The 15,951-nt window shown below is 52.1% G+C and overlaps 4 protein-coding genes across 4 annotated transcripts; 2 read left to right on the top strand and 2 right to left on the bottom strand.

Moving 5' to 3' along the window:
• Nucleotides 1–618: 618 nt before the first annotated feature.
• ALTATR162_LOCUS2747 (uncharacterized protein) lies at nt 619–3,426 on the bottom strand (the record flags this gene model as incomplete). The annotated part of the gene is made up of 3 exons (XM_043310353.1): nt 619–1,947; nt 1,996–3,011; nt 3,060–3,426. The coding sequence occupies 3 exons, from the start codon at nt 3,424–3,426 to the stop codon at nt 619–621; spliced, it is 2,712 nt and encodes a 903-aa protein (XP_043166288.1).
• A 4,247-nt stretch (nt 3,427–7,673) lies between these two features.
• Nucleotides 7,674–8,288, top strand: ALTATR162_LOCUS2748 (uncharacterized protein; the record flags this gene model as incomplete). The annotated part of the gene is made up of 1 exon (XM_043310354.1): nt 7,674–8,288. One exon carries the CDS (start codon nt 7,674–7,676, stop codon nt 8,286–8,288), a length of 615 nt encoding a protein of 204 aa, XP_043166289.1.
• Nucleotides 8,289–8,374: 86 nt separating this feature from the next.
• Nucleotides 8,375–9,751, bottom strand: ALTATR162_LOCUS2749 (uncharacterized protein; the record flags this gene model as incomplete). The annotated part of the gene is made up of 1 exon (XM_043310355.1): nt 8,375–9,751. One exon carries the CDS (start codon nt 9,749–9,751, stop codon nt 8,375–8,377), a length of 1,377 nt encoding a protein of 458 aa, XP_043166290.1.
• A 1,347-nt stretch (nt 9,752–11,098) lies between these two features.
• ALTATR162_LOCUS2750 (uncharacterized protein) lies at nt 11,099–15,903 on the top strand (the record flags this gene model as incomplete). Its single annotated transcript, XM_043310356.1, has 4 exons — nt 11,099–11,440; nt 11,489–11,684; nt 11,730–13,960; nt 14,005–15,903. The coding sequence occupies 4 exons, from the start codon at nt 11,099–11,101 to the stop codon at nt 15,901–15,903; spliced, it is 4,668 nt and encodes a 1,555-aa protein (XP_043166291.1).
• Between the last annotated feature and the right edge of the window lie 48 nt (nt 15,904–15,951).

Raw genomic sequence — 15,951 nt, forward strand, 5'->3', positions numbered from 1 at the left:
GAAATGGAAAAGAGGTATGCATGCAGTAGTGATGCTGCTCGCGCATTGGTGCGCTAAAGTGGCCTGCATGCGGAAGTGGGAAGACGCGGGCGGAGAGCCGAGATCAACCCGGGCAACATCACTGATTGAAGAAGACGAGCAACTAGACAACGTTTTCTTTGCATTGCATGTACACCCCGTGAACGCAAGTATAAGATCAGTATAAGCTATAGCCATGACATTCAACATCAGAAACACAAAGCAAGGGTATGGTGTGACATAGGAAAAGTAGAATTCTCATATATTCGACATTTTGACTAAATAATCCATTTCTCTTCAATGAGTCTTCTGTGCTACAATATCTCTCATCAAATCTCCTTATATCATGTGTCGCAACGGTCAGGCCCCTAGGCCGAAGCGGCCGTTAGTGAAAGCTCTTTGAACATCCACTCATCTCTACTACGAGTTGTCAAGTTCTTCAATTAAAACTAGCCAGCCTACTCTCGGAATGCAGCTTTCGTGAAGACATGCTCTAGACATCACGACATTGTAGCGCAGTGCGACGATCACGACCACCACGCTTAGTAGTCTCCTGCTCGCACATCACCGTCGATTGTCAAGCAAGGATGGCAACTAAACTTATGACCACGCCGACAACGACCACGGCCGGTCACCGATGTCCCACTTACTAGGCGCTTCGCCCATGTAGAACACAAGCTCACCTCCCTGCGCAATCTCTCCATGTTTTAGCCAAGCTCGGTCGAGTTCTTGCCCGTTCCAGGTGACCTTCTGCGGGTAATAGCTTGTGCTTGACAGATTCCGTGCCAGAACAGTCAACGATGTCTCTACTGCCGTTCCGCTGAAGAGCGAAACGTTCAGCTGGGAGAAACGAGGCGCAGAAAGGAGATAGAGCGGTTGCCCAGCCACAGGGTACATGCCTACAAGATTGAAAATCAGCCAGCTGGGTAGAGCACCGCCGTCAATGTTTCCCGGGTAACCATTGCGGGCGTCGTTGTAAAAGGTGTCGACCGTGGCTCGTGTCTGATTGACCGTCTTCCAATGCATGCCAGGGACGTAATTGTAGAGAAACGGCGTTGTGAAAGATGGTTCGTTGCCAGGATTGAAAAGAGCGGAGCCGGCATCATTGTTCGCGCCTACCGATGTGCCGAAACCGGGGAGGAAACTGGCGTCTAGCCGACGAACGAAAGCCTCGTCACCACCCATCAGATCTATGACTTTGGCCATGTCGTGCGGGGCGACACCAAATGCAGTCTCCCAAACTTTGGCCTCGTATATGTCAGCATCCCAACCGCAAGTTCCGCAGCTTAATGGGTCGTAAGCAGTGAGGTTCCACGTGCCGTCTGCGTTTCTGGGACCTGGAAAGCCGGTGAATGTGCCAATACCGTCAAGGGTCGTGTTCGCCGTGGGATTCCATTGATTCTGCCACCAGCTCGCGCGATCGCGCATTTGATCGACCTCTTTTTGAGATTTTTCAAGTCCATATGCCATGCTGTAGATAGCGAAATCGTTCTGCGGGTACTCGACGCCACGAGAAATACTGCGGGTGTGGTTGCGCGTGATGAATCGAAGCGAGAGATAGTCGTCCAGTGCCCCTCTTCCTTCCTTGGTGGCCCCATCAAATACTACTGGGTCGACATTGCGCTCAGGCATTACGTTAGCGTCTTTCATCACCGCCTTGTAAGCCTCCTCCCAATCGATTGCAATGTCGAGCTCGCCGCGGCCTGTCTCACCGGATAGTGCGCGGACGCTCTTCACGAAACTGTCTGCTAAGACGGTATCTGCGTGCGTGCCCCCTTGAACACGTCCATTCCAATTCGCTGCACGACCGGCGGGTAGGAAACCCTCTTCGGTGAAGATTGAGATGAGTCCAGATAGAACACGGGAGTAGGGTTTTGTGAAGATCAGATGGTACAGGGGTAACAAGGTCCGGTACGTGTCCCACAGCGTCTGTAGCGATTAGGACTCCACAATCTTGTCGATGAGGGGTGCACTTACATAATGATCGTCATAGTATGGCTTGGAATCACTTGACTCCCATACAGGGCACTCGCCCGTTTTGTCAGTTGGCATCAGGCCTGTCTGATACAGAGCTGAATATAGCATTCGCTTAAGTGTTGCATTGTTGCTTGTCGCGTCACCATCGTCTCCGATCTGTATCTTGCTGAGTACCTTATCAGTCCATTCCTGCCTCGATTGTTCTACGACGTCCTCAAAGGATTTCTGATTAGGAAGTTCGTTTTCTACGTGCGCGCATGCTTGGGCAGCACTAATGTACGAAATGCCTACTTTGGCTTCAAGTGTAAGGGTGCCGTTCACTCTCTCGGTTGGCGACCAGCTGAACAGAGCACCAAGGCCCATTCCGCTTCCAGAGTAAGATCGCACATCAGAATATCCCCGGGGAACCGGTCGGGAATTGAAGCTTGGAGGCGAAAAAGGATTGTATGGCCAGCTGAACGTGCCAACACCGGAGGCGATGCTCGAACGCTCTCGCTGCACATAGTCGGATGTTGGAGTTAGCACAGAGCTCGCAGGAACACTGAAGTTCCCGCAAAAGTGGATCGTGTGAGAATCAGGCTGCGGCCAGCCGCCCGTGTAGGTTGCAGACCCATGGTATGACGGCAACGCATTAGAGGAAGATGGAACATGCAGCTTCCCGCGCAGGAACCTTTGCGAGTAGGCCATAGATGAGTACGCTGGAAGCACGTGCGTGAGGTCTACAAGTACGTGCGCATCCTGTCCGTTGGCTGCGCGAGCTCCTGTTATTCTCGGATTTACATCCAAGGTGGATCCATTGACCATAGTCGCTTCTAGTTGCGGAAACGTGTATCGCATGAACCCGGTGTGATTGCCGGAAGTGATCTCGATCTTGATGCCGTTCTGCAGAGTCGTAGTGAAGAGGCCCACTGTTGCAGACTCCGAGTCCAGACTACGATTTTGGGCATAGGTCATATTGTCGGCGAGGTTCACAGAGGATAGGTCGCCAAAGAGCGGCATCTGCGATATCAATCCATCTGTCTCTTATTAGTATCGGTAGCAGGTTGTAGAAGCAGGAGACCGACAAGTTGGTGCTCCCCCAGATCCACTGACGTGGGTCATGCTCACGGCCGTCACGTTCCCGAGAGGCGTGTATCCAGCATTGGCGTCCACTGCACTGCCGTTTGGAAGCCCTATGTAGCTCGTATCAATTCCAGGCTTCGCCATCGCCCACGGTAGACTCGCACCCGGGAACGAGTTCCCGCCTGCAATAGCAGAACCAGGGCGTGGGCCGACAGTACCGATCAAAGGGTCCACGAACGACCATAACGGCTCCTGAGGACTGCCATCTGCTAAAGCCGCCGGAACAAGCGATGAGGACCCAAGGGCCGTCACCAAGAGAAGAAGTCGCGATGGGAAAAGCTGCCGCCGGCTACGTATTTCGAAGCGCATTGTCGCACGAATTGTAGTTGCTATTGCGCAGGACAAGGACTGCAACTGGCCATTGCAACTTATTGTACCTCAAGAAGTACGCTAAAAGGAAATCTCCGTCACCGGCTCTTCTAAGACGGCGCAGCGGCGACACCATTGCGGTGCGCTCGGAAGGGCTAATGTACATACATTTAGGAGCAATCGGGCAGCCGAAGTATGTCCGGTAGTTGTATTATGTCAGGAATGTCATCACGTCCGACTTACAGTGCTCCGCGATCTTGCGATCTTGATGCTCCACAGCAATACGTGATGGCGGGCAATGCGGAGAAGGACCGACTCCATTTGGGCAGTAGCGCAATTGTCGCAGAACGTCCTAGCTCGAACCTATCATGTGAGCGCACGCGCTCTAGTCCCAACGAGTTTAGGTCGAGAAGCTGCTGTATTCGGGAAATGATCGCCTCTCCCAACTACGGCGAGCGACCCTCTTCGCGTACATCTGTCAGTGCAAGAGTAATTCGTTATTGTGCGCTCGCGCTTCGCACCTTACACGTGCGCGAACTATTCTCGACGTTGCGTTCATCGCTTTAAGTCAAATCAGCCGCTTAGAACTCGAGAGAGCCTTGCCTAGCAAGTTGTACTTTACCTTCGTTGCAGGGTCATTACGTCACAATCAATCGAGCGTACCAACATGTCCCGGTATACGTACGATACGTTGCGACCACCAGACGGACAACTACGAATTCTGGAAGGCATCGAAAGAGACCTTACCACATCTCAGCCAAGATGTGAGTTGCATTCGTTACCTTTCTTTGCAGTGCATTGGGATCGTTCGGAATACTCGGCTCTATCTTACACATGGGGCAACTGTGCGCCCACTCACGACATTTCAATCAATGGACATCGCCACGAAGTGCGACAGAACCTATTTGACTTCTTAGATGCTTACTTGACCCATTCTTGGGGTTCGTCGAGGAAGAAGCCCCGTCGTTGCGACAGGCGGTTCTGGATCGACCAGATTTGCATCAACCAAGCCGATGTCACAGAACGCAGCTCGCAGGTTGGATTGATGGACAAGATCTATAAGGCAGCTAGAAGAGTACTTGTGTGGTTGGGAAACGACCCGGACATGGTCGCAGCAGCGCGTCGATTACAAATGCGTCAAGCAAACCCGAATCCGCTCCATACTTTACTCTCGCACCCGTACTTCTCTCGGCTCTGGATTGTTCAGGAGGTCGCGCTTGCTGCAGAAGTCGAGATCGTTTGTGGAGACGTTCAGCTGGACTTTGGATCCCTTCAACTTGCCATCAGATACCATATATCTCGAACGGAACAACGGGTAATATCATGGCAACTTCCAGGACCGGCCGTGGCAGTGGTGTCCGACTCGAAACAATCTCATACACTTGAAGGATGCATCGCGCGGTATTGTAAGAATCAATGTCAGGATCCGCGCGACAAAGTATATGGTCTCTTAGGGATGACTTCGGAACGATGGCGGCTGCAAATCGACTATTCAAAAACTATTCTTGAGGTCTATCTAGACGCGGTGATGGCTTTGTATGAAGAACTCTTTGATGTCATCGACCCAGCCTGTCACTACACGGTAGAGTCTCAAGGGGGCATCATCAACCAACAATATTGCACGAGCCTATTCACTTTGGCAGGAGCAATGGGCTTACCAACGCACCAGCTAAACGGCTTATTTCCATTCCTGGAGAATCTCCAGGAGACATTCCTGAGAACTACACTTCGAAACATACGCTTTACGTATACAGGAAGGATATCATATATGGAACGTGGAGACGCCGTTGCTGAAGCCGAGGCCCCAGATAAACAACCCGCCATGGTAACGGACGAGGACATGCAGGACGAGATCATAGTCAGATGGGACTCCGTCACAGCGACTAGAAGAAATCCATTGATGCGTGACGTGATTCCTGGGATGGGCTTGCTGCTGGACTACGCATGCACTGGTCTTGCGCCAACTCGAGATTGCTGGTATTTTCAGCACGGTGACTATCAATACGAGTTTCCATGCCCGCCGACTTCTCATACACATGAGCATCGTCGTCATTAGTAGACTCGCCTAACGATCGGACGCTCCATCACCTCCATCGTAAACGCGCAATGCCTCACCTCAACACCTCGGAGGTCACTGAGATGTACTTCCTGGGGCGCGCCAGGATTTGCTATCTTAGCAGGGCGCGTTTGTGTACAAGTCAAGGACCCAATGACGTCAGTCGCACTGTGGCCCAGCCCAGAAGCAATTCGTCCGCGTCCAGGTGTGTGTGTGTGCGAAGATGCCGTCAATACGCATCACGAAGAACTTCTGCTCTTGAAATCAGTGTAGGCGGGCCGCGAGACGTACTCTAACGCAAGCTTTTAGTGTAGGGCGCCTACGCCGCGGTTCCAGTTCGGAGGCGTAACCAAAACGATCAGTTGCATCGCCGCTCTCACCGAAGAAATTGAGATACAGACAACCAAGCTCGACAAGTTCTTCGCAAAGAGCCAGCTGTAGCCGCCTTCTTTCGAAGAGGATGTGCCATCGATGTATTCATTTCCACTGGACATTGCAGAAGCTCGAGAGGCTTTGTCGGCAGCCTTGGACGAGCTGTAGTGGCTAAATCGGTATGTCCTGAGTGACCTTGTCGTGGCTAGACAGTGTATTGACGTGGACAAGTTTGCCACATCTGTCGGCCTGAAGACCGTCCTCCGATACAATTTCTAGAACCTCGTTCCTTTTGAGATTGGAATCACTTACGAGGAGCTTGCAAAGAAGACCGGTGTCTCAGAGAAGAAGCTCACACGCCTGTTGAGACATGGTATAACAGATCACGTCTTCTGCGAGACACATCCGGGTCACATGAAGCATACTGCTGCAACCAAAGCACTTGCTACCATGCCTGTTCTCGTAACTGGGGCCTCGATGGGAATGTATGATGTCGGGCCTGCCAAGATGCGTGTAGGTGCAGGCACATATGTCACCAGGATGCACGCTTACTATGGCAAATGGTCGATGCGGTTGCCAAATGGCCCGACTGTGAGGAGCCAAATCACTCGGTATGTAGCGGTCCCAGCATGCTTGAAGAACTGAGTTATGTGTAATGCTACCAGGGTTTCCAGCTCCAACGATGCAAAGAAGACCATGTTTGAGTTTTTCGAGGACCACCCCGAGCGCATGACTCGCTTCAAAGATGCTATGGCCTTTCTTTCCATGTTCCCGGGCCGGGAACCTTCGTAAGTCGTTGAGGCGTACGACTGGGCATCTTTAGGCAAAGCCATTGTGGTGGTTGTTGGACAGTCCCATGGCGCTGTGAGCATCGCTCTTGCGAACGGATTTCCCGACCTGATCTTGGTGGTGCAGGACCTTCCCAAGATAATTGAAGACGCTAATACTAAAGCGCCAGCTAGTTTGTCACAACTGATTTCCAGGCCCACGACTTCTTCGAATTGCAGCCTATCAAAGATGCTGACTTCTACTACTTCCGCTGGATATCCCACGACTGGTCAGACAAATACTGTGTTAAGATTCTCCGGGCGCTGATCCCTGCTCTGACGGCAGGTGCTTGCATCCTCCAGAGCGAGAGATGCCTTGAGCCGCCTTGCACACTGCCCCTCCGTACGGAGAGGCGGAATAGGTACGTGCCATGCTCGACTGCTATCGTGATTAGTTCCTGCTCGTGTGAATGCCACCAACATGAATAGAGACTCGGACATTACCATGCTAGCGACTTCAAACTCCCAGGAGCGCGACGAGTATGACTGGAGGGCGTTGTTGAAGAACGCAGACTCGGACTTGAGCCTTGCGGAAGTAGGGAGGACACTGGGCGCGAAGCTGTACCTGATTGTAGCTAGGTGAAAGTAATCTATTTTTATGCGTTGCCGTAGCATTCAAGCAGCGAGAACTCTATACGTTAGCTTACGTTTCTTCCATTTGTAACTGTTCTCTTCTAGACGCCTCTGTCTCACGATCTTTCTCGCTGCGGGAAAGTGACGGAGAACCACCGGCTGAATCACACCGCTCAGGCGAAGAGTAACACCGAGGACTAAGCCATGTTATGAGAGAGCCCGGAGCGGAATCGAGCTTCGCTCCCCGAACCGCGCGGCAGTATGAGCAGATGCTCTTTGGGTGAAGTGCGTGCTAGCGGGTAAAGCACTTTACGAAGAGCAAAGGATATCATCTACGGTTCCAGAACACCAAAGCAAACCCAAAATTTCCTTGGCAATCGAGCATCCCACCAACATCATCACCCATTCACGCTGCCACCATGGCGCCAGCCTGGCTCGAGAAATTCATCGTACGCGGCGAACCACCAATCCCAGACCCCCTGCGCACCTCATCTCAACCAACTCTCTCACTCCACTATACCGCGCTCGCAGAACACCGCCGCACCTTAACCGTCTCGGGAGAGTCGACACCTCAATACGAAGTGAACCGAAAAGCAGTACTAGGAGCCTGGGGAAGCAAATGTTCCGTCACGGTACCCGCTCACGGGGACCAAGAGATCGCCCTCATCGACTTTCACACCTTTTCATTCGAGATCAAGTTTTCGATGCGCGACCACCGCATCAACATGAGCTCTAACCCGGCCCCGACGAAGCGAAAGTTTGACGCGAGCGGGGGGCTAGGGATGCTGCATTGGAAGGGGACGGGGATGGAGGTGGCGGGCGCGGCGTCGTGGGAACTACGTGATGAGACGAGTCTTGTAATGGTGGTGGAGATTGATCGGACCCAGACGAATGGTGTGGTTAGTGTTTGGAGGGAGGGGTTGGATGCGCAAACGGCCGAAGAGCTCGTGGTGGTTGGAATTGCGCAGATTGAGGAGTATAAACGGATGCTTAGGAATGCGAAGACGTCCGCGGTTGGTGTAAAGCTTAACTGAAAGAGCGAGTGATGGGATGAGAAAGGCAATGAAGACGGGGAAACGTGCAGCCTTGTTCGCTATATACATGTGCATCATCTCCTTGGTTACCGCAGCGGCAAAGACTTCTCTTCCGCAACCTCACTTGTGTCTTTCACAGGCTCCGCCTCGGGACTCGCAGCGGGCGTTAACCAGGGTGCAGGTGCATCGCTGTGCGTCGCCTTCTTTGCACCCTTCTTCCTCTTGTTCACGAATCCCGGATCAGGACTCGCCCACGCGTAGCCAAAGCCATCACCAAGCACCTCCTGCACACCCTCAGCAAGGATCTGCACTGCCCTCTTACGGTTGATACTCCACTCCCATGCACGATACCAGCGACCTGCTTTAACAGCAGTCTCTTTGCCTCCTTCCAACCCATCGAGAATAGATCGCCACACAAGCATGGTCTTCTCCAGCTCCGAAGCGCGAGATACGCCGATGACGCTGACACCCAACTTAGAGCCACCAACATCGTCGATAGACTCATGTTTCCAAGGCACGCCTGATGCGGGATCTCCGCGGGATCCGCACAGTGCGCCAGAGGATATCCATGTCTCGAGCGCGAAGCGGATGGCGATGACTTCGAGTCGCTCGCCGTAGTCGTCGCAGAAGTCGCTTGCTTTGCGCACTGCCTCGCGGAGGGAAGAGTGTGCGGGATGGAAGTCACCGAGCGCGCCGACGGGCACTCCTTCGCGGCGCAAGAGGCCCATGCCCAGAATCGAGGCATTCGGTACGACGTCGACACCTGCGTTCTTGAGGCGCAAGATCCCGCGCGGACCGGCCAGCGTCTGGTTTTGGAGTGTGAAGTTGGCGTACGACTGTACCGCATCAAGCGGCTCGCCCGTCTCACGGAGGATGAGCTCAGCCATGTCGCCCAGCACATCGAGAGGGTATCCTGAGATGCCGATATACCGGATCGTGCCCTCTTCGTCCCGGAGGCGGCGTAGCTCCTTCACTGCTTCCAAAACCTCCGCCGGGCTCACGAACTCGACGTCGTGGCAGTATACCAGGTCCAAGTATTCGGTGTGTAGTCTCTCCAGACTCCTGTTGATGCTCTGGCGCACCCATTCTTTGCTATAGTCGAACTCTTCACTGGCTATCCGCCCGACCTTGGTCAAGATCATGTATGAGTTCCGCGGGAACGTCTCCCGGACGAATGGTGTCGCGAGCGCATCGCCGAGGAGTTGTTCGGAGGGGCCGTAGTATGGCGAGGTATCGAAGGCGCGAATGCCGTGTGTGAGCGCTGAGGTCACAAGACCGGTTGTGTCGAGCGCGAAAGGGTCGCTATTGTATTGGTGGTTGAATGTGGCAGTTCCGAAGACGAGGGGTGGGAGAATAGAGGAGAGCGGGGTGCGCCGGCCGTTGGCGAAGGTGTACGGAATCGGCTTCTGGCGCGTGGGAAGTGTGCTGATGGTTGAAGGGAGTTCGACGGGCGTTGTCGCCATGACTGTGACTGTGACTGTTCAGGCTGCGTACTTTGTGGAATGCTATCGGCTCGTGCAGAATGCTGTCGCAGTCGTTGTTGCGATGTTTTTAGTGGGGTCGACGCTCTGCGGAATGATGCAAGCGAAGCGCGCAATGTTGCAAGAGAAGTACTGGTGGCAGGTATGTGATGATGCTATCAAACTCAAAACCAGATATGTAAAGAGAAAACAAGCGACGACAAGATTAGGAGACGGCAGCCCTCTTGTTAGCCTCGCGTATGCCACGCTCCGAAAGCGTGAAATCTATGCTTCACCATACGCCGTTTCGGTTCTGGTAAGGCTCCATACTGCGATGGCAGGAACAGATGGACTAGCAGTAGACATGCATGACGCCATCTGCGTCTGGAACATGTTCCCTAGCGCTGCGGCGATGGTAATTGGTTAAGGTGAAAAAGTAGAAAGGATGATTCATGGATGTTTCGTGATCAAAGTAAGGGTCCACCACTCGAAAAAGACCCTGCCTCGGCCGCCGGCCTCGTTTAGCGCCACTGTATGTTGCGCGCATCCCAACATGTAGACACCACCATACTAATCTCGTGAGGCTCAAAGAGCCGAGAAACGATCCAGGAAACAGCCTTTGGCATCTCAACACTGTCACGGCTTTCCACGCGAACTCAATGCCTAGAAAGACTGGAGGCGACTAGCGCAAGCCGATTTTGCAGCAAATCGGGCCGCAAACCCTCTACAGAATGGTGCAAACATCCCGCAGTGGTACCAAGGACGACCCAGGAACATCGCGGACCTCCGTCCGCATTTCCCTCATCTTCTTGCTGGAGCCCTGATCGCGCGCATGCCTCTTATTCTCCTCCGTTGTCACTAACGGACTACTCCAGACTTGTTCCCACCGAAGGATGTAATCTGCTTTATCATGCGGGATCTTTTTTCGGCTTATCATGTGTGCGCCATAGTCATCTTTTGACCTTGCTCTGGAAATGCGCACAATCTTTGAACGTCGCTGAACGTGCGTTGAGCAGGTCAGCTGCGGTGGGGTTTGAGACGTGAAGACAGTGGCTGCGTAGCTCCCCGCACACAGCTTCCTGATGCAGCACACTGGATTTATCGACAGTCGCACAGCGCCGCGTCTCTCCATAGACGATGCCTAGTTTCAGCCCCAACCCCCAGCCATTGGTATACGCATCCCAAGGCAGCAACATGTCTTTCGGAACCCATACTAGGGGTAATGGCAGCTGATGATAAGCATGTTAGTCAATCTATTCTTCGTGCTTACTGTGCATTGTTGCATGACACATATACGGGAAGATTCTCACTTCCCTTGGGTCCTCATCTCAACAGTCTTCTTAACACGTCATGGCGACGAAGACTGCACAACAAAGCGGAACCACTGATCTTGGTCGGCTATGGGCAGAGGCCATAAGAGACTATAATGCGCGCACCGGAGACAACCTTTCGGCCATGGGCGCACGGAGTGTCGCTGAAGTAATGCGACAAACTGATGCTGATATGAACGAGTTTAAAGGCTTTCGCAACGACGGTAGTAAGAAGGCACAGTTCCGATCGGCCATGGGGGACCATCTTGGGGACCTCCAGAAATGCATTGACGGCTTCGCTGCAGTTGGCGCTGCAGCTGGTGCGTTTCCACCAGCAATGCCAGTCGGGCTTGTGTTCACAGCCGCAAGTCGCTTGATATCTGTGAGTAGTAGCAATACCCCTCTAAGGCGATGTACCCAACAATAGCAGGCTTTTGCAGGAGTCAGAGCCGAATACGACCGCGTGGAACAGTTTTTCGCATACTCAGCTCGCTTTTTTGAACGACTTGCTATCCTCGAAGGTCGAGCAGAATCCGGTCCGCTTGCGCTTGCTGTCGTCAGAGTCTTTTCGATGCAGCTTTCGGTATGTGGCAGGGTGAGACGTTTAGTAAAGGAGAAGCGATTCAGTAAGTTGCTCACGCAAGTTCTATGGATTCACTAACTGCTTTTAGCGCATTGGCTGAATGCGTTGTGGAATGAGGTAGATGAAGAGCTCGTATCGGCATATGCTGCAATGCAAGCGTCAATCCAGGAACTTGATGAAGCCGTTGGATTTTCAAGCTACAGCTCCATCAAAGCTGTCCAGGACGATGTACTTGCTAGCAACGCTAAACTTGACCAACTCGATAAGAACCTGCAGTCGTACCGCTTGAACTTGGGAAAAGACATCCAGGAAGTTTATGCGAGCACTCTGAATTTACAAGTCGTGGTCACTGAGGGGTTTTCCGCTGTCCAATACCAGTTGTCGGAGCAGCATGCTGAGCATAATGCTCTGCTTCTCCAAATTTTGAAGAACACAAACAAGTTGAGCAAAGCACCAGAAAACGAAGAAAAGAAGAAACAAGGCGCGAAATCCAAGGGCGATGTTGGCGACCGCAAGTTCCAAGCTTTGCGGCAATTGAAAAACTTCTTTACCGACAACTACAGTGTCTTTCCCTCCTGGATGGAAGCGCACCAGGAAAACTTGGTACAGGAGGAAGATATGCGTGATTCCAAGATCAAACAGACTACCGCTTGGCTTGGCGAACACCCAAGCTTCAAAGCGTGGGTGGATGGCCCCAATCCTTTACTTTGGCTTAGAGGCGCAGAGGGCATTGGGAAGTCGTTCCTGGCCTACTCAGCTGTTCAGAAGCTGCGGCTACATCAGAATGAGCACACCTGCGTGGCTTATTTCTACTTCAAAGAAGAACATCCTTATCAACAATCGATGCAGAATGCATTCGCCTCCGCAGCGCTTCAAATCGCCGAATCGAACAACAAATACGCCGAGCAAGTAGCGGCAAAGATCAAGGAGGACTCTATTGGGTCTGTAGAAACCTCCACTTGGACGCGGTTCTTTCTCTCGATGTTTCCAGGTGACAGTCAATCTGGTGACCGGCTGTTCCTTATCTTGGACGGTCTAGACGAGGCACATGTGCAGGAGGGCGGAACCCTAACGCAGTTTCTGTCTGAACTCAAGCTTCAAAAAGCTAACGTATCGGTTCTTGCGACCAGCAGACCAGAGGACAAACCTACACTACAGCTGCTCCAGCCTTCGATCCTCGATATTACAAAGCAGGAGATTAAACGCGATATGAAGATTCTCGTAAAAGATCGCCTTCACACACTTCCGCGCGTGCGTAAATTCAGTCCAGATGTCAAGAAAGCTATCACTCGAAAAGTCGTCAAGCAGGCAGACAGTATGCTCTACGTCGAGCACATGCTCAGAAGATTTTCCTACATTGGACGAGAACGCGCTGTTTTGGAAGACTTGGAAAAGCTACCCCAAAGTCTTCACGAGCTCTACAAGCTTCTCCTAGAGGAATGCCGCCACAATCGCTCAGATGCGCAATATCAAGCGTTGAAGAAGCTGTTCGCATGGCTGGCATTTTCGAAACGATCACTCAGTCTGGCTGAAGCCTCAAGCCTGGTCCAACTCACACTGTCCGATGATACATTCGATATTGAGGAAGAGATCATCGGACGTTCATCTCGCATTCTTGAGCTCACCCAGGCAAGACAGCTTGAAGAGGATATCAAGGATGATGACAAGGATGATGACGAAGACGACGAGCTGAAAGACGATAGCATGCCCGAACTCGAAAATCGGCAGTCCCCTCTCTCGTTCCAAGACCGGTCCTTGCGACAATACTTCAAAAGCGTGAGTGTTGAAGATGACGGCGTAACAGAATTCCGGACGCCTGCTACTGCTGCACACCTCACCATCCTCCAGATGTGTGTAAACATTATGATGAAAGCAGCGAAAGACCCCAACGAACCGACAAACTCCGGGCTCTCGCTCTATGCAATTCGGTACTGGCATGAGCATCTCAAAGAGCTGGACGTGGAGAGCACAACACCTGAAGGCATTCATCAAGTGACCATCCTCCTGCGCCGCATCACGGAGAATGAGAACAATATTGCCAACCTATTTGAAAAGGTCGCAAGGCATACAGACATATATCCTGAGCGAGCTGATGACACACCCACTGCTTGGTTCGACACACTTTTGACCTGGGCCGCTAAGGCGTCGACACTTGGAGACGGATATTTGGATGACAAAGTCAAGGAGTGGGCACTTACTGTTAAGGAAGACAATGTTTTGCTGCCGTTGGCTGAAGGCCATATACACAACTGGTTGGATGCCAACGACCAAGTGTGGATACCTGAAACGTTCTTGTTCGTCAAGGCCGCACTCTCTCGTGTAATACTCTCTTCCCCCACGAAACGTGTTCTAATAAATCACAGGCGAGTCGTATCGAGGTTACCGAAGATGAACCACTTGAATACATATTTTCAATCATATCGGCATACAATATCCCACTCGAACATTACAAGACACAGAGAGCAATTGGATCCACTTTGGCTAGCTATGGCTACGAGACTGCGGACCCAGATCGCAAAAAGGCTTTGATCGGCGATGCCGCCGTGTACCTGAAAAGAGCGGTGGAATGTATGGACGGCGATGTCCTAGAAAAGGTTGCGACACTGCGCCTCTTAGCTCCAAAGTATGGATGGATCGACCAAGAGCCTGAGGCAATCCATTATTACGATCAAGCCTATGACATGTTGCCTGATCTAGCTGAAAAGGATTTGTCTGCCGACGAGCTGAAGAAGATCAAATCAATACGGATAGAAATTCTGACTTCCAAAGCCCAGATCCTCTCTGAGATGGAGCAACCCGAAAACGCCTTGTCAGCATTCGATGAAGCGAGGATGCTTTCAGGCGAGCAACCGCTGGCTGGAACCACCTTGGATGACATTACAGTGTTATTCAAGAACGAGGACAAAGCCACCGCGTCCAAGCTGATGGAAGTACTCAAGAGTTGGACCGACAAGGAACGTAATAGTTGGTTTTCCTACTGTTTTGAGGACTGGGTAGACGAGGGCGCAGTGACTCGTATGCAAAGAGCGGCAAAGTTGACCAATGAGACCGATCTGCTACTTAAATGGCTGACAGCTCTGGGTACTACTCTTCCGGCGCACAGCCTTCATTTGTTCAATCTCCGGGGTGCTATCGCATACCTACACTATCCGGTGCTAGGAAACCTCGAGAAAGGCAAAACCCTACGGCAGGATATCCTGACCATGAAAACGAAACCGGATCCCTGGTACGAAGACACAATGAATGAGAAGAAAACACAATATCGGATGCAGCTCGCGGACATTCTCTTTTGTGAGTTCCAGATGTCTGCCGATCCAGTGAAGAAGGAAGCGATCATGGAGGATCTCAGACTTTTGCCGAGCGCCCACGACAACGACGACAATATCCGTGAGTCCCATGTTAGTATGCTGCGCGCAAACATGCTCCGAATCATGGGTCCCGCTAAGGAATACCAAAAATACATGGATGAACTGTTCGCGAGCTGCATTCGTGGCCTGGAGGACGGTGTTTCCTGGAACGACTCGTCAAGCCTGCGACTACTATCCAAGGTCTTAGCTTCGTTGTCCAGTTTGGAGAAGGATGCAAGGATCGCGATAAGTGCTCAGTACTCTATCTTGGATCGTGCAATACATGAGCAAGATACTGCGTCTGCACGTTCGGAGACCCTTTCCGACCAGGATGATGGTGAAGTAGGAGTCGATCCAGAGCCCACAGGGGAAAACGAACCATCCGATGACTGTGAAGAGGCTCGACAAGTTCTTCCGACAGAGAGTATAGATGCAGACGCCGGCAAGAGTCCTTCCGACGGCACGGCAGGGCAAGAGCAGGGCCCTGAGGGAACTGCGGAAGTCCCAGAGCCTACTAAAGCGGAGCTTTCCAAGCTTGACGAGGACATTGGCACATGGATCGTAGGCTGTGATGGAGGTTGCGGAACAGACATTCAATCGTGGACTCAGCCGTTCTACTATTGCCTGGTCTGCCCCAACACCGATCTATGCGAAGATTGCCACTCCAAGCGTCTGAAACAAACGGAGGGTGAGATTGAAGAACCGTGGCTTAGTTTCTGTGGCGCGAATCACCGCTATATCAAAGGACCAATGAAGGGTTGGAAGGGAATCAAGAATGGTATAATCCGGATTGGCGATGAAGAGATCACCGTGAAAGAATGGCTTCGAGGGTTGAAGGAGGAGCGATGGAGTAATGCTTGGACAGTCTTTTGGACTAGGCAAGGTGGGTTGAAGGATATTGGGGTCGAGGACTAAGAGTTTCCCAATTTAATGATGACTATCGTGTGTCGGATAGTGGACATC

The sequence above is a fragment of the Alternaria atra genome (genome assembly GCF_907166805.1).
Source record: "Alternaria atra isolate CS162 genome assembly, contig: 21, whole genome shotgun sequence".
Classification (NCBI taxonomy): Eukaryota; Fungi; Ascomycota; class Dothideomycetes; order Pleosporales; family Pleosporaceae; genus Alternaria; species Alternaria atra.